Source organism: Lycorma delicatula, chromosome 4 (assembly GCF_047948215.1).
Source record: "Lycorma delicatula isolate Av1 chromosome 4, ASM4794821v1, whole genome shotgun sequence".
In the NCBI taxonomy this organism is placed as follows: domain Eukaryota; kingdom Metazoa; phylum Arthropoda; class Insecta; order Hemiptera; family Fulgoridae; genus Lycorma; species Lycorma delicatula.
In genome coordinates, this window is record NC_134458.1 from 203898121 (window position 1) to 203923178 (window position 25058).

At 35.9% G+C, this 25058-nt stretch overlaps 1 protein-coding gene across 1 annotated transcript in view; it reads right to left on the reverse strand.

Moving 5' to 3' along the window:
• LOC142324229 (phosphatase and actin regulator 2) overlaps window positions 1-25058 on the reverse strand; it is an 878850-nt gene that overhangs the window by 329155 nt on the left and 524637 nt on the right. The window contains exon 4 of the mRNA XM_075365060.1: window positions 7439-7528. Within this exon, the coding sequence (XP_075221175.1) occupies window positions 7439-7528 (90 nt within the window). The remainder of the gene's footprint in view (window positions 1-7438; window positions 7529-25058) is intronic.

Consider the following 25058-nt stretch of genomic DNA (forward strand, 5'->3'; position numbering starts at 1 on the left):
GTTTATGTTTCAATAACATCATTCTTTTTATCTATTATATTATGGTAAGATTATGATGTATTCTATCTTTTTTTTTTTTAATAAAAGTCAATTTAGTTAGCTTAACCACCGGGTTGGTCTAGTGGTGAACGCGTCTTCCCAAATCAGCTGATTTGGAAGTCGAAAGTTCCAGCGTTCAAGTCCTTGTAAAGTCAGTTATTTTTACACAGATTTGAATACTAGATCGTGGATACCGGTGTTCTTTTGGTGATTGGGTTTCAATTAACCGCATATCTCAGGAATGGTAGAACTGAAATTGTACAAGACTACACTTCATTTACACTCATACATATATCATACATTAAGAAAAACTGTAAATACTGCAACAACCCCTTTTTATGAGATTTTCTGTAAACAAAATAATAAATTATATAAAAATAATAAATAAAAATAAAATACTCCGCAGCCATTACGTAAAACTTATTGAATGGGTAGCACTAAATACGATTATCCTTTTTGAAATACGGCTGATCACAACAAAGCGATAGGCAATATTAACCGATCATGAAGATGAGCCAGTAGATTGTAGACATATGTATCAGAAATTGCTCTACTTCTATGCATGAATATTACAATTTACTAACTGGAATTTATTTATTCCGTATAAATATAGTTTTTATAACTATAAAAAATGTTTTACGGTAGTTAAGTGGAATACTACATTCTTTTATATTCGTTTTATATGTAGGCAATTTTATCATATTTATCTTACTTAACAAGATTATAAACGGAATATATTTTTTATCTCGTTATAAAGAATTTCACTATTAAAAGACCACAAAAAACAAAGAAAGTTAAATTGTAATTCATACGTGAAAGATACACGCAATCTTCTCATTAAGGATAGAAATTTCTTCAAATCCTTTTCTAAGAAACCAGTACGTTTAAAGTAGCATATTTCAAAATTAAATTTAACACGCAAAAACCGTATTGTGCACTTTTTAAATAGATACACATAATAATTTCAAGAAAATCCATAATAATAAAACAGCAAATCCGTGTTAAGTTTTCATAATAAAATTAATAAGAACGCCCGTCCAGACCAGATTTCAGTAGTTATGTAATTACAAATTGTAATAATATTATATAACTACAAATAAAATTCTAAAACAGACTTCAAATAAATGCAAGTATATGTGTAAAAGAATACTATTCATCCTTTTTTTAAATAGTGCTAAATTGAAAAAAAAAAAACAAAAAAGGTTTTTACTAACCGATAATTGTGTGTTGAATTTAAAGTGTCGAAATTAAACGAATTCTGCGCATTAAAAAAAATATATAAGAAAAAAATGGGAATGAAGGCAAAGGAAGTAATTCAGGAAGTGAAACCTCATGAAACCTACATGTTGTAGACAAGATAATCTTACGAAACAAATGAAAAAAAAAAAAAATCAATAGATAAACAAAATTTAATACTTTGTAAAAAAACAACCACCGAAATGTCCTGCAATATAACATTTTATTTTATAAGGTATGTCAGGATAAAGTAATTAAGAGGGAATGTATACTAAAACACTCCCTAATATCTTGGGATTAAATATTCGACTTCAGGTAAGGGATTTCATCATATGTTATAACACGAAGTGACCGATTCTTACTGACTAGATGTAACGACAAATACCAACCCGGTGGCCAGGGACCCACATGGGTGCTTAATTCGCCAAAAAAAGTGTTTTGGCATCCAGCCCCGGTTAGCTGAGATATTTGCTGTTAGGATGAGAATGGATGTGTGGAGAACTCTGTGATGGAACTCCGGTGCGGGAGGGTGTAGGCATTGACCTCGCTCCTGAAAGCAGACCAGAGAAGAGAGAGATACGGTATGTTTTCATTAGAGGCTTATTAAATCTGTGAATTTTTTTCTTTATTTTTAAATAAATCAAGAGGAATTGAATAAATTGAATGGTAGGAAAATTATTGCGATCAACATTCGTTTTGTTGGTATGAGGAAAAACTTTGAAAGTAAATTTGAAGGTTTTGTGTGAAACATTCAGTGTCAGAGGAAGGTGCGGGATTCGCGCTTCCGCGAATCGGTTAATTTGATAGTTGAAGGTTATAAGTTACGGTAGGTGATGCCGAGTTCTGCCGAGTCATTTGTATCGGTAGCATCCTGACAAGAAATCAAACTGATGACTGTGTTGGGTTATCAGGTCTAGAGAGTTTGAAAGATGACCGACCTACGGTATAACCCATCAGGGCTACGTACGGAGCGAAAGTGTGGCGACCAAGATCGTCACAAGGCGGGTGTCTTCCCCAACGGGATCAGGATACTTATGATTCTTACTAAAACACCACCTTGCCGCACTATCTGAAATTCTATTAAAACAATGTGTTTACAAAGGTCCTGTAATTAATTTACATCATTGGGCACGTGGCATGAAGTCAGCTACGAACTGCGTTTCATTTCTGGCGCCATGTTGAAATATTCTAGTAGCCGGAAAAATTTTCTAGCAGCTGCTTCTTTACTGGACCTTCTTTATTGAACCGATCAAAAAATATGTTTTCATTTTTTATATTTATGTTTGGAATTTTTTAATTCCAAAACTTCATCCGTTTGAATATAAAGAAATATCAATTATGAAATACATTTGAAAAAAGTGGCGGAAATAGAGGTGATTTTCTCTAAAGAGAAAAAAACTGCAGTGATGAAGTGTCAAATAAAAACGGTCGTTGAAAATTGCAAACGTTAAAGGATTCCTTAATAAAACAGTTTGCTAATATCATAAAATATATTAACAAATCATCAGAAATCATACGATTCACTTATTCGTTTTCATTCATAATAAATTAAATTTATGCACTCAATTTTTTAAAAACCAATCATATAACCTCGAATTTGGGCATGGGAAATATAAAATGGATAATTTGTAGCTTAAGGAAGATGTCGTTCCTAACCGGGTTTAGAATCTGGGAAAGGTACCGGAAGTACAATATTTTGTAAGGCCAGATGAAATCCTCCCATATCTCTTAAGAGATGGGATTGACTTATAACGAGAAATTTTACCTTAAATATAAATCAGCAATAGGTTATTCCGCTATTAAGTATTACAAATCTTGTTTAAATAATCTCTTGTCAAAATGTATTAAAGAAAACCCTATAAAAATTTCTCAAAGAACATTTTCAAAAAAAAAAAAGTTAATCTACAATTATATTTAACCAATACGATTAATAAATCTAAGACTCGAAAATACAAGAAATACAGCTCTAGTTTACAAGCATATCACTCCAAAAGTTCACCGTCTAAATAAAATGTAATCTTAGACATACGGATTTTATTTTTTTCATACATGAGAAATAATTTAATACGACATATATAAACGATTTACAGAAAACTAAGGAGGAAAACATCGAAAATAACTCATTCGGCATTTTCACTGCCGATATGTACATTCCAGACATATAATTTCTTCTGTGACGACTAGAAAAATTTGGAACACACTAAAATTACTATTTAGTCTTTTAATGTTACCATGACAAATTATGAACGAAACTCCATCGCTGAATAGTCTGTTCCCACGCATGAATCATGTTTTTTGAGTATTTTTATCAACCCATCAATCCATATATCAACTGTAAAAAAATTAACACAATAAAATAAAAAAAAAATCCATTTCGGCACGCCGAAAAACGGCGGTAGATTCCACCGGTGCTAAGTAAGAGATAAAAAAAGATTTTCACCTTAATATTAAAAAAAACTTGAAATTTACTCGATACGACAATGGTTGTATGTGAAAAAAAGATTCACATGCCAATTTTCTTACAATTCCAGAAAATGTTGGTCATCCTTTGCCTGTTTCAGACAAAAGTTTTAGGTAATGTTTACAGGATTAACGACCACAGATTCGATACTGTGCCTATTAAGGGAGGTATGGTCTTTTTTGTCTTCAAAACCCCATTTTTTCCGCCCCCTAAGCCAATGGTTGGTTATAACAAAAACGTTTACTTGCGTAAGTTTTAGGCTCTTATCCAAAGAATAGTAGGAAATTATTCGATATTTTACTTAATAAGAAAGTTATAGTGATATTTTGTTTTTACTGGTTTATTTTTTTGGTCATTCCTTGCCGTAAGGGTTCGTCCAAAACTTGTTACTGACAAAGGTTTTAGGTAGAGTTTAGAGGACTAACTTTAAACCGATGCGATACTGTGCCTATTAAGGGAAGTATGATATTTTTTATCTTCAAAACCTCATTTTTTCCACCCCCTGAGCTAATGGTTGGTGATATCAAAAAACTACTTACATAAGTTCTGGGCCTTTATCCAAAGAATCGTAGGAACGAAGAAAGTTATAGTGATATTTTGTATTTTCGAAAAAGCTCCCTCCCCATTTCCATTCCCATCGGTCCGATTTTGGCCGTTAACGAACTCGACCGAGATTTGACTTTGGCGTTGAAAGAGACTGACCAATTTGAAAGTGATTAGCGCAAAATTACGGCAGTTATCGTGTCCACAATAAAGTGAAAAAAGGAAAAGAAAAAAAAAAAAATATATATATATATATATATGTATATATTCCCCACGTACAACTTAAAGCTTTTATAGCGAATTAATCATGAACAAACAAAAAATGAATACTAAAACTTAAATTAAAAAAAATATAAATACAAAAAATGATTACTATTTTTATGGGTGACAAATCGAAATATTAAAGATGCAGTGAGGAATCGATTTCAGTCGAATAAAAAATCGGTTATTACTCGACATAGCAGACTCTTATTTCATCTAAGTAAATTGGGATGGGGATCATCCATTAAACAACTGTAACCCGATATTCAACGAAACAACCACTTAGGAACGGGAATCGAATCAACAAACATTATATTAAAAAGTAAGGTGTACTGAAGTTATAAGACTCGCTAATAAGATACCAAAATATACAATGAATTTTATTTTCCCAGATATAAAACAATTAGGATTATACATAACACGATGAGTGACAAGCACAGTAATTAAAATAACTTGTAATTTAGCAGTATACAATTAAAGCTTATACAAACATTCAATAAACTGTACACAGACGTGTTAAAAGTACATAAATATATTGATGGAACAACGCCCTAAAGATTAATTAATTATTGAAATACAAAATTGTAGTTAAGTTTAATATTTTTACAAAGATGTGGTAAATTACTTTAAGTATCATTATTCTAAAAGTACTTACCTTAATTACCTAATCATGTAAATATACGATAAAACTAGATTTCTAGTCACAAATACTATAAAAATCAAACTTGATTTTATTTCATTACCCTCCCGGACCATTGTTTTTCTGTTAAAATAAGTAATTTCATTTCGTTAATAAAAACAATTCGTCAAATTCCGAAATAAAACTAAAAAATGTTCCTTTTAACTACTTTTTAACATAATTCAATTTTCTAAGCGCGTAAAAAGCAAAGTAAAATTTAAAAAAATATGTTCTATTAAATTCCTAATAATCTTTTTCACAGTACTTACTAAATTTAAAAGTTTTTGTAAAAATGGATTTTCCAGTTATGCGACAAAACTGCGACAATATATTCATTTCAGAAAAAATATAATTATTTAAAATATTTTTTTTTTTCTTAATAACTGTAGCGTGTTGAGCTACAGATGTAAACAGTACAATAAATATCAATACCGATCAAAATCATCATACATAATACATCTGCACGATCAATAGCCGTTTTAAAAATGTTGATAATATCATTATGTCTCTCGCTAGTGAATAAAATTTTTCCTCTTAATCTATCCGTCATCTAAAAAACAGGTCTTCCCCTCCGTCATTTCTTGTCCTTAGTAGCCCATTCCGTACATATTTTAGCCTGAAGCAATTTATCCATTCTGGCCACATGACCGGCCATTTTAGAAGATATGCTTCACTGACAAATTCCTCAATCTAAAAATCCTAATCCTTACCCTTAACTTTCCTTCTTGACACCAAGCATACTCCTAATCATCCTACGATGCATTACGCCTAGTCTTCTACTAGCCCGCCGTCCAGTTTTGACAATCGTATAAAATCGATGGATATACGCGATAATTATCATTTTATCAATTAATTCTCTCGAGAAATTTCCCTATACAACTTTCAAGAGAGACCAGTACTTCTTCCAAGCATACTTTATTCTGCTGTTCACCTCACTATTTCTCTGTTGAAAATACAGCCTGACCTAAATACTCATAGCCTTTAACAGAATCACCATATATATATACTTTCTCCACAACAAGTATAGAAATTAAATACAAACATGTAAGATTTAAATAACGCAGTATCGATATCTTTATCTCCTTCAGTTCCCGTGAAAAATAAGTTTCATGATTATAATAATTTGCAAAGTGTTATATTTTTGAAGCATTTAATTAATTAGGCCGTAGTGTGTAGTCTGTTAACACTCTTGCATGTAAAATAGTTAATAATGATAATATTATATTAATTAATTGTAACGTTTGCAAATATAATAATATTAATAAAGATGTAACAATTACTATATTTTAAATAAATAAGAGTAAAAAAAAATCTTGCACTTATACAATACTGATTAACTACACGACTCTCACATTATCTGAACAGAGCGTATCGGAAACGGTTCAATATTTTTAAATAGCGTACATTTCAATGAAATAAGTGAGGAACCAACAACAGAATCAATCTCAATTGTTTTAAAATTAAAAGAATGAAAACAAAAATTCATTCAATAAAAATAACTATTACACTCCCAAATGTTTGTTTATTTTGACAAGCTAATACCGTTAATACGTCGTTACATTTACATTATTAACCTCTACAGGTTGTAACGTAAAGTTTCTTTCCTAACAGAGCGTGGAAGAATTAGAAAATTATTATCTGCAGCCATTGAATATGCTTTAGATGATCCTAACAAATAAATATCTTAATATGCTTTATTTCTGACACAAGATAGTAACAAAAATAAATAATCGAAATAAAAGAAAATTCCAAACTTACGAACAAGTCAACTTTTCTAATGGAAACAGTCTGCATTAAAAAAATATCATTTTATAAAAAAAAAAAATATTTTAAAACAGATTAACAGGTAATTTAACGTCTAAATAAGCAATTACTTGTTAGCTCCGTATTGTTTTGTTACACCTGACTGACCTAACACCATTTATCACGACACGATTCAGCGGTTTTCTTTTTTTTATACACAACTACAAACAATTAACTCATTCGTAGTTTCATAACCCCTTGTTATGGAATATATCATTTACTTTTGTAACTGATTTGGAACTGTAAAATTCCGGCGGATTAATTTCCAGCAACTCCGAACCATTAATAATACACAACTGAAGATTTCGGGAATATCATACGAATCAATCGGACACTATTAACAAAGGTATTTCTAAAACACCGAAATAAAAACATAGTAAAATAAGTTATTAACTAAGTAATAAAAAAAAACTTACCAAGGGGCGGCAGTACAAATGGCAACGATAGGGTTTGAGAAGTTGGCTGCGGTTGTCCACTGGGTGACAACAGTGTTGAATCCCCACCACCTAAAAAAAATAAAATAACACATTAAATATTGATGAAAGAAAACAATTTAAAAGATTATACATAAACAAAAAATCTGACATTATGCAGTGTTGTAACTATCTCTCTCCTCTCAAACACATAAGCGCGGACGCACACACACACACACACACACAAACACACAAGGTAAACAATAAACGGATAGTGACAAAGTAGTAATAGTAAGCCAACGATATAGGATTCAGTCACATTCTAAAATAAAATGATGAGACAAGAAGAAATTCATTTCAACTTATGAATAAATACAAAAATAAAGAATAATATTTACTTTTTTCAAAATTAAAAGAGAGCAAAAAATAAAATTTATTGAATTGGGTAAATTTTCATAAATTTATTTGTAAATTTACGCCCGACTGATTGTATCGGTTCCAACAAAATATTACCTCCATGCAGTAACTTGAGTAACAATGAGACCAACTGCAAACTCACCGGGTTGGCCTAGTAGTGAACTCGTCAACGTAAATCAGCTGGTTTCGAAGTCGAGAGTTCTAAGGTTCAAATTCCAGTAAAGGCAGTTACTTTTATATGGATCTGAATGCTAGTCTGGATACCGGTGTTCTTTGAAGGTTGGGTTTCAATTAACCACACATCTCAGCAACGGTCGACCTGAGACTGTACAAGAGTACAATTCATTTACATTCATACATATCATCCTCTGAAATAATACCTTACGGTGGTTTCGAAGACTAAAACAAAAGAAGAGACCAACTGCGGTCACCAAGGTTACCGTTTTACATACACTTATTCAGAAAAGAATTTTCATAAAGGATTATCTATATTTCAATCCTTTCTTTTAACAAATTTCATTTCATTAAATTACTCAAATCATAAAGGGAAGTGATTTAAAAAACAAATCACTTATTTGTTTATTATAGTAATTTGGTTTTACTCTTGAAAATACAATTTTATTTAAGCAAATCTAAAAAAATAAAAAATGAAAAAATTGCAATATATTTTTGTTATTTTATTTACAATTACTCAAAATAAATTCAAATATATATATATTTCAAGTGGAAAATAAACAACGAAATAAGCCTATGAAGCAAATCTAAAATATTTTATATCAAACCATAAATACCACGAATCACATTTTTATTCGTGAAAATTAAAACGAATTGTAAACATTTTTATTAATCTATACAGAAAAGTAAACATTTTTAATCTAATTGCCACTTCAGCTTCATATAATGCTTCATATAATTGCCACTTTACCGACCTGCAAGGAGGAATGATAGTCCTCTTTTTAACCAGAAGTTACTGAATTCAAATCGCAATAAAGTTCGGTAATTTTCTGATGAAAAAAATTCATCTATGATAATTACAAAAATACTGACAATGAAACGGTATTAGCTTAATATTGTTAAAGATAAAAAGTAAAAAATAATAATTCAGAGTTAAAGCAAATCACACGTGCGAGGCAGAATGTAACAATCAAAACAATCATCGTCTTTTAATTTAGTTTATTAAAATTAAAACTTTCAACACATATTTAAAATTAATATAAATAAAACCTTTAATATTAATTATAAACACCAAAAACAAACAAACTTAATAAGTCTAATGAACTTGAGTAGGTAATTCGTTTGAAATTAAGAGAATAAGAAAACGAAAAAAGAAAACAGTGAAGGAAACTTAAATTAGAAACTTAATTCTTTAAGGGAAAGTAGAATAATGCAATAAATTATTTAACTAACTGTTCAATATTTTAACGAAGTAAAATTCGTAGAGGAAAACGATTAAATAAGGAATGAATTGTAACAGAAAAACTAACAGGTGAGAGAGTTCGCACAGGAATTTAGGCACTCCGTTTAATTAATATCTGATAAATTTATAAGCGTAATATAAACTAAGAATTAATTTTTAACAACTAAGCTCACTAAAATAGCAAAGTTAGTTTCGAACTGTACTTTAACAATTTACTTCCAGTGTTTAATATTAATTATTTTATCAATGCAATTTGATGAAAGTACTATTGGGTAATATAAAATTATAACCTATCTGTAAAATTAATTTAAAAACTAGCACTTAGTAGAATCATTAACTTTTTAATCTGTAGAAGATCACTATCAAGAAATAGTGACTTTAACCTCTAATTAACAGAGTCTTCTCCCCTCCCCAAAAAAAAACTTACCATGTTTATGGTAAAATAAATCAAATTTTCTTAATATTTTAATACTACTTTATAGTTTATTTGTTTTTAGAAAAATTATTTTGCAGTCAATAATACAACATTATGAAGAATATACTTACATTTTTTAAAAACTGAAATAAACGTCTTAAAATTGTTCCGTCACACATTTAGTTTAAATTGGCTTGTTACTTTGTCAACTAGTGTGGACAGAAAAATAGCGACACACATACATAGACCTTTTAGCAAAATTGGTTGAAATGGACTCAGGGATGCGTAAAAGTATCTCTATCGCTTTCAAAAATTCACCATCACAAATTTTACCACTACTACAAAGTTGTTCTCATACAGAGAAAATAAAAAAATTACTTTTACCAATAAAAAAAAAGTAAACATACTAAAAACATTAACAAAATTATTGAAAAACAACTACAACAACACGTTACATAAATTTAACATTTCCAATAAACCCAAAAAGTAAAGTTCATTTAGATCACGAAAAGGAGTCACAATTTCATTTCAAAACAGAAAAAACTTGAGCATTTATCCATACAGTTTTTCATCTACAAATCTTTAATCAGAAACTGTAAAAAAAATTTCACTACGATTAATGCTGGAGGTTCCAGTATAAGATTTTTTAAAAATGCACTACAAATTGGCCGAATTGATAAGAGTTTGTCTGATCAAGCGCAATTGTCTAACGCCCCCACACCTCATCACCAACCGACACCTTCAGTACATTCCGTGCAGTATTAAAAGAGAACAATTGATTGCACGTATAATATAATAAAAATTCCCTTTATCAGTATTGTTTGTCCATTATAACGATATATACCAATACGTAAGTTTAAATGTACAAATTTCTATTTTTATTTCGGAAATTTTTTCTGATTCTTTATTAATAAACGTTGATCTTTTGTTTCCATGATGATAATATCGCCAAATAAACTTGATGATTGGGCGTGGGATATGGAAATACCGGTTAGAATTTTTGTAGCGTGTGAAAAATGCCATGGCTGACCGGGGGATTCGAATCCCCATAAAAAAAAGTCAAAAAACTACTCGTAAGATAATATTAAAAAAAAATTAACCTGTAAAAGTTAATAAAATAAAATAAACAGTTTTAATTCCAACGCAGTAAAGCTAATGTAACTAATTACACCCAAACTTGAGAAAAGTGAACTACAAAAATGCTGCTACTTGTTTTCTGTCAGCGGATAAAGAGATAAATTATTTTTATGGTCTACAACACCCTTAGGAAAATAATAGTAATTACTTTAAAAAAAGACTCAGAGGCTTATATCCATAAAATTAATATAAATAATTTATAATTATAAAATAATTATAATTTTATAATTAATAAATAACCACAAATCTTCCTTATTTTCTTTCTATCTTTGAAAGGACGATATAAATATATACACTCAAACACTTACTAACAAAACGTGAACGAATACAAAACTGAATACAATAAAGAACTCATAAGGTTGGGAGGCATAACATACATTTTCAATTGAAACTTTTTCACCGCTAACGATTTAAATATACTTCTACAGTACGTATACTGTATATAAGAAAATATATATACACACACACACACACACACACACACATCGCAGCTTCGCCTGCGCTATGTGGTTACTTGTGATTCCTTAGTCAAGGACTAAGAAATATTACAGAAGTATTGCACCGGGCACGGTGTGTGCCTCTGGCACGTTTATGACCGCTCGGTCATAATGCCCTCGTATTATGAGGAATGCAGGTAAAGGATACCTCAAACAAAAATGAAGATGTGCGACTCATAAGGGCTGCGCAATAACAGAGTGATCCCGATCAGCGTGCGGCCCTAACTGCGGATTACCGCAGAAGGAAGGCTAGGTACTTTCATAGCATTAGGTCCTCCAAGCGTAATTCCTGGCGTTCCTTCGTTCAGGAACAAGGAAATAGAAATCCTTGGGGCGTTGTATATAGAGCCTTTGAGCATAAGCGCAGGAAAGATGTCCTCTGTCAGCTTTGTCGACCCGCAAGGGTGTAGTAATTGATAAGGACTGTGTCCTTAATACTTTGCTGAATGATTTGCTCCCGGATGACATTAAAGCTGGCACGTGTAGTATGACACTCTGCAGTATGGCAAGGCACAAGGCTCCCGGATATGAATGTATCACAGTGGAACTCCTCGTCCGAGCGTTTTCAGTAGTTCTTAGTCCTCTAACCAAAATTTATAATAGGTTGCTCGTTGCCGGCTACTTTCCGGCGTGTTGGAAGCGTGGTGGCTTGGTATTGCTGTTCAAAAGTGGTGACAAACAGATCATACTGTTAGTTCTTCTTACCGTACACCAACGCTCTTGCCTATTAATGGAAAAGTTTTTGAAAAGGTCCTACATACACTGGCCACTGATCATTTGCTAATATACAAGTAGTCTTGTTTCCGACCGGGATAAAGAACTGAGGATGCCAAATTAAAATTGATGGCTATAGCTTCCTCTAGTTCATGCAAATATGTAATGGGGATTTTTTCTAGACATATCCGAGGGATTTAATAACTTATGGTTGCCCTCTGCCCTGTTTGAGATGCAGAACCGTAAATGTACACGAAATGAATTAGAAGTGATCTCAAGGTATTTCAGTCATCGGATTGATTCCCTGCGTGACGGTGGCTCGGAGACCCTAACTAAAGGATGCCCCAAGAACAGTGTTCTGAGTCCCCTACTTTGGAGTATAGAATTCGATTCCATGTTGCGTTTGAGGTTGCCATGTGGTTGTCGTGTCATCGCTGCTGTCGACGCGCTGCTGCTGATTGAAGGAGATTCGTGTAACGAAGTAAAGTTCCGAGCTGCTAATGCTTCTGAGACATTCCGGCTGTAATGTCTGCAATATAAAATAATTTTCAGCCCAGAGAAAACTACAATAATGCTGCTTAAGGGCCGTTTGGCTGCTTGCCGACGAATCCGGATTCGGATGGCTGGTCTTCCTATTCGGTATGTTACGGCTCAAAAGTATCTGGGTGTTATCCTTGAGAATGTTCGGTTAATGGAATATCTATAACATGTAGCAAAAAGGCCGCTGATGGTTTTTATGGAATCCGTAGAGTCATTCATCCCGACTGGGGGTTGAATTACCGTAAAATGCATATCCTTTACAAAGGCGGCAATGAGGCTATTATGCTATATGCTGCACCTGTCTGGGATCACCGCTTGGCGTTTAGGTGTTAGGCGGACATTTTGCTGTAAACCCAGCGACTCCTCTTGCTAGCTATTGTAGGCGATTATAGAACAGTCTTGCGGGAGGCAGTCTGTGTTATAGCCGGAGTCAAACCAATAGATATCTCGGCTAATGAGCGTAAGGAACGCTATATTTACAAGGTAAATAACCTATTGACATGAAAATGAAAGCAGAAGATTGAAGACCGGGGCCTTGCTTCTTGGTAGGTAAGTGAAAGGAATCACCCAGTGATCGCAACACGTATGGTATATTCCCTATAGTGTCTCATTTAGTTGCGATTAGATGGGTTTCCCCCAATTGGTATATCACAGTTTCTCTCCGGGCATGGTGCCTTTCGGGCGAGTTTGGGGTTTCGTTTGGTGGATTCAAGTCAATGCCCGAATTGTAGGACTGATTACAGAGATCTCGTCTTCAATGTCTGTCCCCGATATGAGGTCGAACGTTCACAAGCTGTTAGGGAACTTGATAGAATACATTCCTACTGGATATCAATATTATCTGAGTGGAGTGGTCTATACTAGCTGGTTTTCTTCGTGCCCTTGCGGTGTGTAGGTCTGAAGAGGTATTTCATCATGTTAGGATCCCGGCCTAGGCCTTTTAGCTAGGGTTCCGGCCTAGGCATTGAATTGGTTAGAGATAAGCACATTGGCATCGTGCCACGGTTATACTGGTATCATTTGTGATTCGATTTGGGGCTCCCACTGGCAGGGTAGCTGCGCTGCCAGGGTATGGTCGCCCGTGCGACTGGGGGCGTGGCTTTGTTCCGCCGGTGGCTCATCCCTGATTGTGACTCCATGATAAGACCGGGTGGAGTTACGAGGTTTCACAATCCAACACTATTAAAGTGATAATACTTCCAGGTTCACGAATTTTTTTGCGGCTTTTATTTTATGGGAGCAGAATGCAGAATGCTACCATAAATTCGGAAAAATTTCCGAATTACAAGTTCTGAAAACTCCAGCATAAAAGTGTTCATAAGAAAAACAGTCTCACGGTTTTTTCGTATTTGCTTTGGTTGGCATTTCTCCCGCCTGCAACCGATTCGGTCGTCCAAAAGCTTAAGATCGAATGTCTGTGCCACAAACGGAAACTGAGCCTCGAAAGGTTTTGCGACCAGTATCCTAACCTAGATTCGAGACCTTATCTAACATCGTTAACGGACTAAGCACGGTGTCATACATCACCAGGTTACGTGTCCCAACCGCTCACTTATCAACTACTAAAAATATATATGACGTATATAATAAAATTTATTTCGTCTAGGCAACAATTCGCTGCCACGCCTAAATCGCTGAATGTCAGCAAGTACTTTCCACCATTTTATAGCGCTTGGAGCCATAAAAATTGGCTGACGGCCATACTCAGCTTTAGCTTCCCACGGCAATGCGGTAAGAGTGTTTCCTTTAAGTAAATACTGATGTCGGTTGAACAAAGCAACCGCATCTAGCAGCTCCCACACGATCCGGCAATGCGGCTCTGGGCACATTGACTCGACGCTTGTGAGTGGCCAATTTTCCCCTTGACCACCAAGTGAGGATGGCCCGGTCTCAGCCCCCTCCGACAAGATCAGGGTAGTCAAACATCAGGTGTTCATTTGACTCGACCTCCCCGCAGACGCACAGCTTTAAGTTCAACAGGTTCAAGTTAGCATGGTTGGTGAGCACCTGGGAACCCTTTTCCCATAAAAACGAGCTGGAGGAATACCATCCCTAGATCCTGTATAAACCTATACAAGGATTCTTCCCTTAGTCGTGGTATCCCATTCCAGCTGCCATGCTTCCATCGCGAGGCTCTGCAGCTTCTTTCACAGGCAGGAGATGGGCAACTGAACGAAATTTAGATCCGGTGCATTGTAATCACCATTCCGCTCAGGTACTGGCCTTTTTAACAACTAGGTGTCCATCCTTAAACACAGTCGTAACGTTAGACTAGTCACGTACCACGGACTACAGGGCTGTGGGAACATTGCGGCGTTCCAACTCATAGAGGACAGAATTCCAACACAAGGAAGGAAATCCTGCCTCTATATCTATAAAAATTGCCAAATATATTTACAGTCGAAGCTTTCAACCTCGCCAAGAGCATTTAAGATACAAACCTCGGTGCCAATCCTTTTCGTGAAGCCATACTGGCCGCGATTTAGAAAACAGTTCACCTCAATGCTTTCCCAGAACAGTTCCACAACCAAACATTCAAGCAACTTGCCGATTACCAGCAAGACGCTGATGGCCGGTAACTGCCGACCTCACGAAAACCACTTTCCACCAAGTCGGGAAGCAGCCCCAGCTTAGGCACCCCGAGAACAGCCAACCAAGTGGCACTCTTATGACATGCAGTAAATGGTAAAATATATCACCGTCAAGTGGCCAATCCTCGGTCCATTTTTCAGTGCCATTTGAAAAACCACTGTCTATATCTACGGGATCCACAGCCCACACGCTAAGGAATGGTGTCTCACCCACCCTGACGCAGACTTCTGCTTCACCCTACAGAGCATCAGGAAACAGAGTATCGAGGAACGCCTAGTAAGACGCCACAGATATAAATTGTGATACAACCGCCACACCCGCATCGAACACTGGATAGCACGTGCAATGGCTTTGACCGGTAACTTGATTTTACGAGCTGCCATGGGTTGCGCTGCTACTCGCGCGTGGAGTCTTGCCCTAACTTGAGTCTGACTTCCTTGATGAGATCAATATACTCATTACGGGCGCGCCGGTAGATCCGTAGACCATCAGTCCATACGTTATCAACGATAATTCCCATTGAGGGCGACGCTCGGTGTCTTCTCCTAACGGACCTAACTCTTGCGCGCAGCACGCACGAGGACCACCACCTTTTTCCAGGTTTCCCCCTGCGTTTAACAGTCGGAATCCAGGACGTCATGACGGCTCCAGGCACTCTCCGATCAGCGGACTGGCCACTACCTAACGGTTCGTCCATTGGCCGATGCCGTCGTAGGATCCCATCGCAGCCAGTTTTGATGGCCCAGTCGAATTGTTAGGCCATCAATCCCACTTCCACTCTGTGCTCCATGCGCCATTTCATTCCAACCCCCGCAAGGCAGATGCGCACTCGAGCCGTAGCCTGTCCTGATCCGGGCTCCTTAGGTTTACGACCCGAATCTGGAGCTCTTAGACCGCCACCGTAAATGATCTCATCATAGGTTATCAGCCTCTAGCCGCTCACACTGGTATCGGGCCAGACAGTCAACTACTTGTACTTCGCAGCAGGTCGTCCATCACCAAAGTGACGTCGATGTAACTTTCTCCGTTCGCAAGAGGAAGTTGGCGGTTCTGCGTCGTTAATTAAATAGAGGTTCCTGGCTTCAATTGTTCGAGACCAGCATCTCTGGGAGTCAGTGAGTGGTGAATCCCAGGCGAGAAGCTTGGTGTTAGCATCTAGAGCAACCAGCACTCTGATGTGAAAGGGAGACAGTCCAGAACCCTGCCCAACTTTGCTACCAAGTTATCGATACTCCATCCAAGCTGGAAGTATCCCTCGTGATTCGCACGACGGTGAATTGCTCATCAGACCAATGAGGTAATCAGAAGACACCCAATGAATGAGCCAATCACGACCGCGGAGAGCGGCCGTCCGCCACGAGAATGAATAACATCCACCCCGCGGAAACAAACCACCTATCCCCGATCACTTACGGCTCCTAGACAAAGTTGTACTCCTCCAGGAGTCTCATGGCTTCACTAGTTGCTGCCCGGGAAATATGCAGGTTTAACTGCCCAAGGCGCAAGCGTTCGACATGGTGGAGTCCTTCCTAAAAAACTTCTCCAATTCAGGTGTCGCCATAAGCTGTATTCTTTACAGCTCTCACCCCAGCAATCTGTTACGCCCTACGCCGCCTACCCTTGACCTGGTATCCAACATCGCTGCCTTTCACCAAGGTACAGGGGGCGCACTTGGCAGGGCAATTGGCTACCCTGTGTCACGGAAGAGCACAGTGACCACACACTTCCGACTGCGTTCTGCAGCGGAGAGAGGTGTGACCAAAGCCCTGATATTTGAAGCACCGGGCGATTTCTATAAGGTCGACAACCCTACATGAGGTTCACCTGAAAAACAGACGTCCACCGGCCACCAAGACCTGCTGGATCTTAGACGAGGTCTCTAAAACCCAGTGATTCTTTGGGGCTTCTTCTTCCCTAGCCAGTCTCATGGGATCATAAGTCTGCTGGGATCATTCCAATGCGGGGAATAAGAGCAAGCTCTCCTGCAGCTGGATCTGTAAAACTCCTGTCCGAAATCGCAGAACTATTTCTTATAAGCTAACCTAACGAAAATATCTTAATTTAAATGAGACCTCTATTCAATATTTTACCTGAAATTGTAATCTCAACGTTACTGGATTGACATCGGATTTGATATCTTTACAAAATGTTTTTTGGAATATTTCCCAAAATACGTATAATTGCAAATAATTTCTCAATTTAGACGTAGACTGACAGATAGATGCATCGGAAAGCGTGTATTTCCAGTGATTATCATTTTCCAATAAGCCTAGTGCAACGCAAGCGGCTTTATACGTTTGGTGTAGCACACCATCAACAGTTTTCAAGTAAATTAAAAGATTTAACCCTTTAACATTATGCAATAACGTACGTAGATGAAAGTATTCACTTTCATTCGGATCAATTTCATATACTCTACCCACAGTAGCATCCTTTCTAAGGAATCCTTCAATCTTAGTTCGGCCTTACCTCTGCTATGCTTATTATTATTATAGGTATACTATTTAAAAAATTCAGGATATGTCTTAGCGAAGTAATCGGACTGACAAAGTTAAAAAAAGTAATAAGATTGGTCTTCCGTGGACTTTCAAGGATTGTAGATTTTGTTCAGTGAAATAAATACGTTGATAATTTTCTAAGTGAGCCGCTAAGTGAACAATAGGATAACGTAGATGTATTGGAAAGTCAATAAATCGCCAATTATTATGTAACAACGATGTATTGATTCAATACATCTTGTTGATTTTTAACCGAAAAAGTTGTTTGATCTGAACTTTTAGTTCAGAACAGATAATACGTTTACAAATATATCAAATCGCTTGCATGGAGTTGCAAAATTCAACATTTATGTGGGAATTCAAAGTGACAATAGTGAACAATGCGGGATGAGCCAATTATTATCAATATCAATTATGTTGCCTTGCATGTTTAAGTTGCCGCATGACCTCCGTCCTCTGGACATCTCCTGCGATAAGTCTGATAACCGTCATCTGAGTATTGCAAATGAACATTCGAGGATACATTTTTGAACATTTCCCATTTATCATTCATGGTGATAACTTATTTATATCGCACATGGTCAATGACATAAATCTTTACAAACAATGTAATATAATAATGGGTCAACAATTTTATCAGGTAGTTCTCAGATATGATAAGATCAATTTCGTCAGGTCATATTTAGTTAGTAGCCATACCAATAAGTGACAATGAGGTAAGCCTCGTTTTTGCCACTCGACACTTAGCGCAGTTGGTCGAACCACATATTTCTTTTTTGGTAATAAGGTCTAGGAGTTTTTTCATTTTCAAATGGAAAACTCTGGATATACTATCGTGTCTATCAGTAGATTTTTGACCGGTGAATAGTTAATTTTTTATTTCTAGCCGTTCAGGATTGGATGTAAAAGTTATAAATAAATATGGACATCCATGTTTACGCACTTATATCATAGCATCTTGAGATTTCTCATGCATATATCGTGGTGAACCAGTGAAAGATGAGGAAGTATGACATTTTGACCCATGTTGTTAGCATTAACATTGGTGTTTTGTTCCACAGTATCTCGAAGATGAATGTAATCAGCACTTAATTTTTTTTGTTGTACGAATAAAGGCTAATGTTTCAGTGATCATTTTAGCCATCATGTCAACACAATACTGATTAAATAACTTTCTGATGTAAAAAATTGTCAATGTTATCTCAAATCATAAGCATAAGATTGCATAAAGGAAACTGTTTTATTTTGTTCATTATTATTTAGTAGAATGGTTAGATAATAACAATCTTCACCCTTCAAAAACATAAGAGGATACTGGAAAGGATCATAAGACTGATGAAGCTCGTTGCATTTGGCCGTCCCGACAACCCAAGATTATATCTCTAGGTCCTTTACCTTCAGCAACCAGTAAAACAGCAACTACAGTAGAAGTTTGGGCATTATAGCGACCCCTATGCTGATTAATAGATACAGAATCAACATGAATTATTAATTTAAAATCTTCTGTGTTAACCAAAGATGTGTTGTCTATATTCCATTTAAACTCTCTAATCAAAGTATGTTCCAGCAAAACTTGCTGGAGTGCTGTTATTAATTCTTTCTTAAAGTTTGGAACAATTAGTACAAAGAGGAGTTTGATAAGCGTCAGAAAGGACGTAAATTTGTAAAAATTGGTGATCCAATTTGGTTTCGATCACCTGGTGATAAGAAAATAAACTTCCTATGCGATCGTAAACTTGACCTTGAATTTTAAACATAGGCATAAAATTCCCTTCTACAATTTGTTTAGCACCGAAAGAATTCAAAATCTTATATTTTCCAACATTATCGAGAAAATGTTTTGAACTAAACTGTTGATTAGTTCCGGTAGGTAATTAAGTGTAAGAGGTGAAACTTTTCCACCAGAACAACACATGCCAGTTGCTATATATTTCCACTGTTTTGCAAAACAATGATTGCATATTTTAAATAACAATAATATTTAATATTTTTATAACATATTTTTAATAACAATATTGCACCAATTTGTAAACCTTTACTATTAATATAATCCAAATGAGGATCATATTCGAAAGCAGATCCGAACTTTAAAGTGGCTTTCCTATGTTGTATAGCATCGTAAAATAGATCCTCACGCTCTTCCATAATTTCATGTAAATGCGATGTAAACGTTCGCCTCCCATCTGTACATTTTCTACCAACATTACGTCTCTTTCGTTTCGGTATGATTTTAGTAAAAGAACGCAAAAAATACCACCAACAGTAGATAGATTAACAAATAAATTTGAATAATCAAATATTTGTTGCCTATAGCAGAACCAATATATCATATTACCTGAGAAATCGAATACAACTGCGTTAAGCTAACTACTAAACGTATATCAAAGAAACGAATTAAAATTGTCTGATATTCATTAATTAACAATTATCGGCAGCTTATGTCTCGTGATTAAGTAGACTGAATTTAGCGCAACAATCCGCTGGCTAGCGGAGAGCCAATGTACTACGTAAAAAGTTGTTGCCTGAGTGCAACATATCCGCCGCCTAGTGGAGAGTCATGTATGGTGACAGTAAAACATTATGTGTTAAACGTATTTTTTTATTGTTTTTCATGTTTTTTCGAGATGTAATCTCGAGTTATGCCAAGAAAAATGGGTAAAAATTTGGTTGTGATTGATCGGGTAGTTTTTTATTTATCCCGAACAAAAAAAACCTTCCTTTTTACATAACAGTAGTAGAGATCTACTCTGTTTTCAATAATAAATTAAAAATTCAGCAAGTTAAAAATTCCTTTACTTTATAATTTACCAAAAGATATCGGAGGAGGTACACTATAATAAACGATTTTAAATATTCGACGGATGATGCATATTATTTAAAATAGTCTACCTAACTGTATTCAGTTGTACAAAAAAAATCAAATCTTTGTCCTAAATATCAGATTTCCATTTCCCTACAGCCACTTTTAACCAAGTCTCATTCTCTTTCATACAGAAAAAACACAAACACACATACATTCCCAATGTCAAACGTATGCAGATAAAAACAATCTCAATAGAAGTTTGCAAACTAAAATTCGAACCTTACCAACAAAAGAAGGTATTGGCTATACAAAAACTGAGCAAAATGATGTATGCGATGTAAATTTAGGGTGGTTTTAGTTTAGGCGCTTTATAAATTGCTTTGGGTTAGATCAAAAGTTCTCACACTACGAACCATATTACTGTTACTAGAATCCCATCGCATCAGAATAAAAAATTCAGCTAAATCCAAAACCCAAGCTCTAACTGAAAGTACCAGCCAGTTCTCTTTTTCTGTTTGCGTGCAGCGTTCGCCCCTTCTCTCGCGTTTGTGCGTTGTATGTTTAAATGGGTGGAGTAATAGTGTGAGATGCGAGAGACATGAATTGATAGTCTATGTAATGGGACGGTACGATATACTGTACCGGCCTGATATACCAGAGAATATAGCCTACAGATGGCTAGATTATAGGATGGACGAAGTGTCACACTCCGTATTATTAATAGTCTGCCTAGTTAATTAGGTAATGATGTCACTCCGGCGAAACACTACCATCTCCTTCTCAACATCTGCAGGCATCAAGACATATACTAGATATTAATCCTAATAGAAGATGAGTGAATATTAACTGGTACGTTATTCAAATAAGAATGAACGGCTATTTTCTAAACAAATTATAAAATACGGGGAAATATAAAAAAAGTTCCCTTTTTCCTAAAAAAAAAAAAACAAAAACTGCTAAAACGTGTAATATTAAACATTTCTCACAAAACACTTTTGTAAAACCGGTTTTATTATATTTATAAACAGTCATAACGAATTAATTTAGAATTCTTTGTAATGAATAAAACAAATCTATTTGTGGTTAAGAAAAGCGTTTTCCAAAGAGACTTAAAAAATGTAGAAGTTTTCACAAATCTAAAATAATTAAAACAACCAATCTAAAATAATTAAAACAACCAATCTAAAATAATTAAAACAACCAATCTAAAATAATTAAAATCCCAAAAACACAACATAACAAGAGTGTAACGGAACTTGTTATTTTAAAACCTTTCTAACCATTTCTTACGAAGTTTTGTGAAAAATTATCAAATGGTCCACATGATAAAAATTAAACCACAAATTGAAAAGACTTTAAACACAAGATGAGAGTGTAAAGAGTTCTTACCACTTCACACAGATCACTTATAATAAAAGATGTTCAAAACACATGTTAAAATTATCATGTTATTCAAAATTAAAAAAACAATCTATAAGAAATTCTTCATAGAAGTTTAAAATCAATTTTTTTTTTAAATTCTATCGCCTTGGTTTCCTTTAGGCCATCCTTTTTTGCTTTTTTCCATTTTTCTTAATGCCTCGATGTCGAATTCCAAGGTATCTGAGGCCTCACAAATGGAGTTTTCATATCCTCCGCCATAAGTCTCGGCACCGGATGACCCCAGCACCGTTGGCGTGGTCCGAAGTACATCACAGTACGAACTGGATGCACTCACCGCTAGAACATGTGTAGCGGTCCAATTTCTCACCTTCTTAGCTAAAGGCCTCCGTGCTTTCAGAAACTCCAATGTTAGTTTTTAAATCTTTTTCAGTATCTGTACTTCTGGTTTTAGATGCAGATGGCTCAGGCTTCTTCTCGATTTTTGTACTAGCCGTAGGCTCGTTCTTGGGCTTTACGTAGTTCACTTTTTCGAAAACCTCTGTTTTCTTCTGCGTCGGTTTTGGACTATTTCCTCTTGAGGGTCGTCCTTTCAATTGTTGATTAATATGTTTGACGATTTGCTAGGACCGGGCTATTTCTGATATTATTTCATTTGAAGCTACAGGGATTGCAGAAACCTGCGCATGTGACGCAACTTTTGAAGTTCTGCTGATCACATTCTTCCAAGCTTCCATTTGTATCGTCATAACTTCCTGAATAGCTACTTCTTCCTTGCAAATAGAAAAATTTCGAGATCTCGCAGAGTGGTGTCCATGACAATTTACACAAACAGGTGGGTGGTACCTGAATTGGTCATCGGGATGCAGTGGCTCACCCAGACGCAGGTTTGTTTTCTGGTACATCTCGCTACTGTATGTACAAATCAGTGACATCCAAAGCATGGCAGTAAAGTCTGTTTAAAAGGACGTACATCTAATCTATGGAATCCTGCCTTACTCTTTTCCCGATACTTTGATTTATTGAAGGTCATGACGTGCGACGCGTAGGGAATAACTTCTGTTTCGTCTTATATTCAATCTTCGGCACGCACAACTCCTTCAGCCTGTAATTTCCGATTTCCTTTACGCTGTAATTCGATAAATCTCTACATACAGCAACACCCTTTGAGGTATTTAATGTACCATGCGGCGTGACCTCGATGTCTAGTACTCCAATTTTCTTAGCTTAAGTAACCATAATTTAGAAACATCCTTTACCGGATCTCCGGCGGTTTCCGTGATGCCTCGAGCTATCACAAAAGGGCTAGTCTTCGTAAAATCGCCTACCTTTTACTTGATAACAAGATCTTGAAATGGGTCCACTACTGTTCGGTCGAAACTTTGTTCAATCCGTCTTTTCAAAACAATGAATTCTTGCCTGGGTTCCCCCAATCAGTCGCCTCTCATAAATTTAACCCGGGTTGAGGAGTCAGGTACCGACGTCCCAGGGCTCTCACGTAACAGCAAGGGCTCCGATACCTCTATCCACGGGATAATCCCTGCCAAATGCCGAAGTGACACACAACTGGGCAGCTCAAAACATCGGCAGAACAAGCTCACCGCAGCTCATCCGAAACCCGGCTCCACAATCTGTAAAAGGGATAGGCACTCACCGTCCGCACTCCGCCCAGCGACGGCAAAATAGATCACGGTCACGCCTCCCGCCACCGCTGCAAACAGAAACCAAGCACAAACGCAACCAGCCAGGGCAGCACGGGACCACCAATCCCGTACGCCACAAGGAGCTCCTGAGCAAGACCGTTGTCCCGTTGGCCGACATAATTGGAAGTACCGAAGTACAATGTCGTTACCCGCCCCGGACGTGTGCGTAAATGTTATTGCACGGACGTGGGGTTGGATTTGTCCGGGGTTTCACTAATATTACTTTTGTCGTTATTACTATTATTTGATTTTATTACCTTTTATTATTATTTTTATTGTCATTATTATTTTTAGTAATATTAAAATATTATTATTATTGATTTGCCTTATTTTCTATATTCTTAAATTAATAAGTTGTATATATAAACATTTTTAATTTTTAAATTTCTAAATATCGTTGAGTCGCGAACATGCGACGGTACTTTAAGTTTTACAAAAATGTTATAAAGAAATTACATGTTACAAAAATTTAAAGATGTACATTTTAAATGATTAAATGTAAACCACTTTACTGACCACAGTTGAGCTTTTTTTATAGCTATCAGGTAACAAACAAATATTCTCAAACAGATCTATAGGCAGAGCCGTCCTGATCACGTTATGGAATACCGAAGTATTAACTACAAGACTTCTTATATCCTTAAGTATCAAATTGGCGTTAAAAAAGAGAAAATCACCGACCAAAGGATCATAGAGATAAGAAAAAGATTTGAGTACTCTAAAAAGGGGCCAAAGCGAAACGAAAAAAATTACATGCAAAGTAATTCACGACCAATTCACGGCATTGCATCCATTCCACCCACAATCTCTCGGAAGATATGTTAAGTAAGCATATGTTTACTTTAGGAAAAGCACATTATACTAATCAAAGATTTTTAGTTGAGGTTAAATATATGCAACACACATGTATCTGGAGTTTTCCACGGATACTAAAAAACCGGGAAAGGTGAAAGTAACCCTTAAGACAAATTTTTGTCATTTCCAAAATTGGATGGCGTATTAATATACCAATCTTAAACAAAACGTTCTCTACCGGACCTCCACTTGAATGTAAATATAATTAATTATATTGCATACTTCTCCCAAAAGGGTTGAGGCACTGAAGGTAAAAAGTATTGTTTCTTGACAGAGGAGTACTATAATTTGTCACTTTAAATAACATTTCTCAGTTTTTATTGACGAATATCGATCGTTCTTGATATAGGCGTAAACTTCTGAGAACAACCACTGGACCTCAAACATCAATACGTAGACTATATGCACATGTTGTGCATTCAGTGTTATACGGAGTCACTGTATGGTACAGAGCTTTAGGTAGAGACCGAAACAGGGGCTATTTAGAAGGGGTTCAGAGGAAAAAGGCACTGAAGATAGCATATGCCTATTCCTCGGTGTCCACTAAGGCTTTATTTGTTATCAAAGGTGTGCCACCGTTCCAACAATTAACAGAAGAGAGAATGAAAATAGCTGAAGGCTTGAGCAAAAAGGAAGCCCACCGAGAGCTACTGGT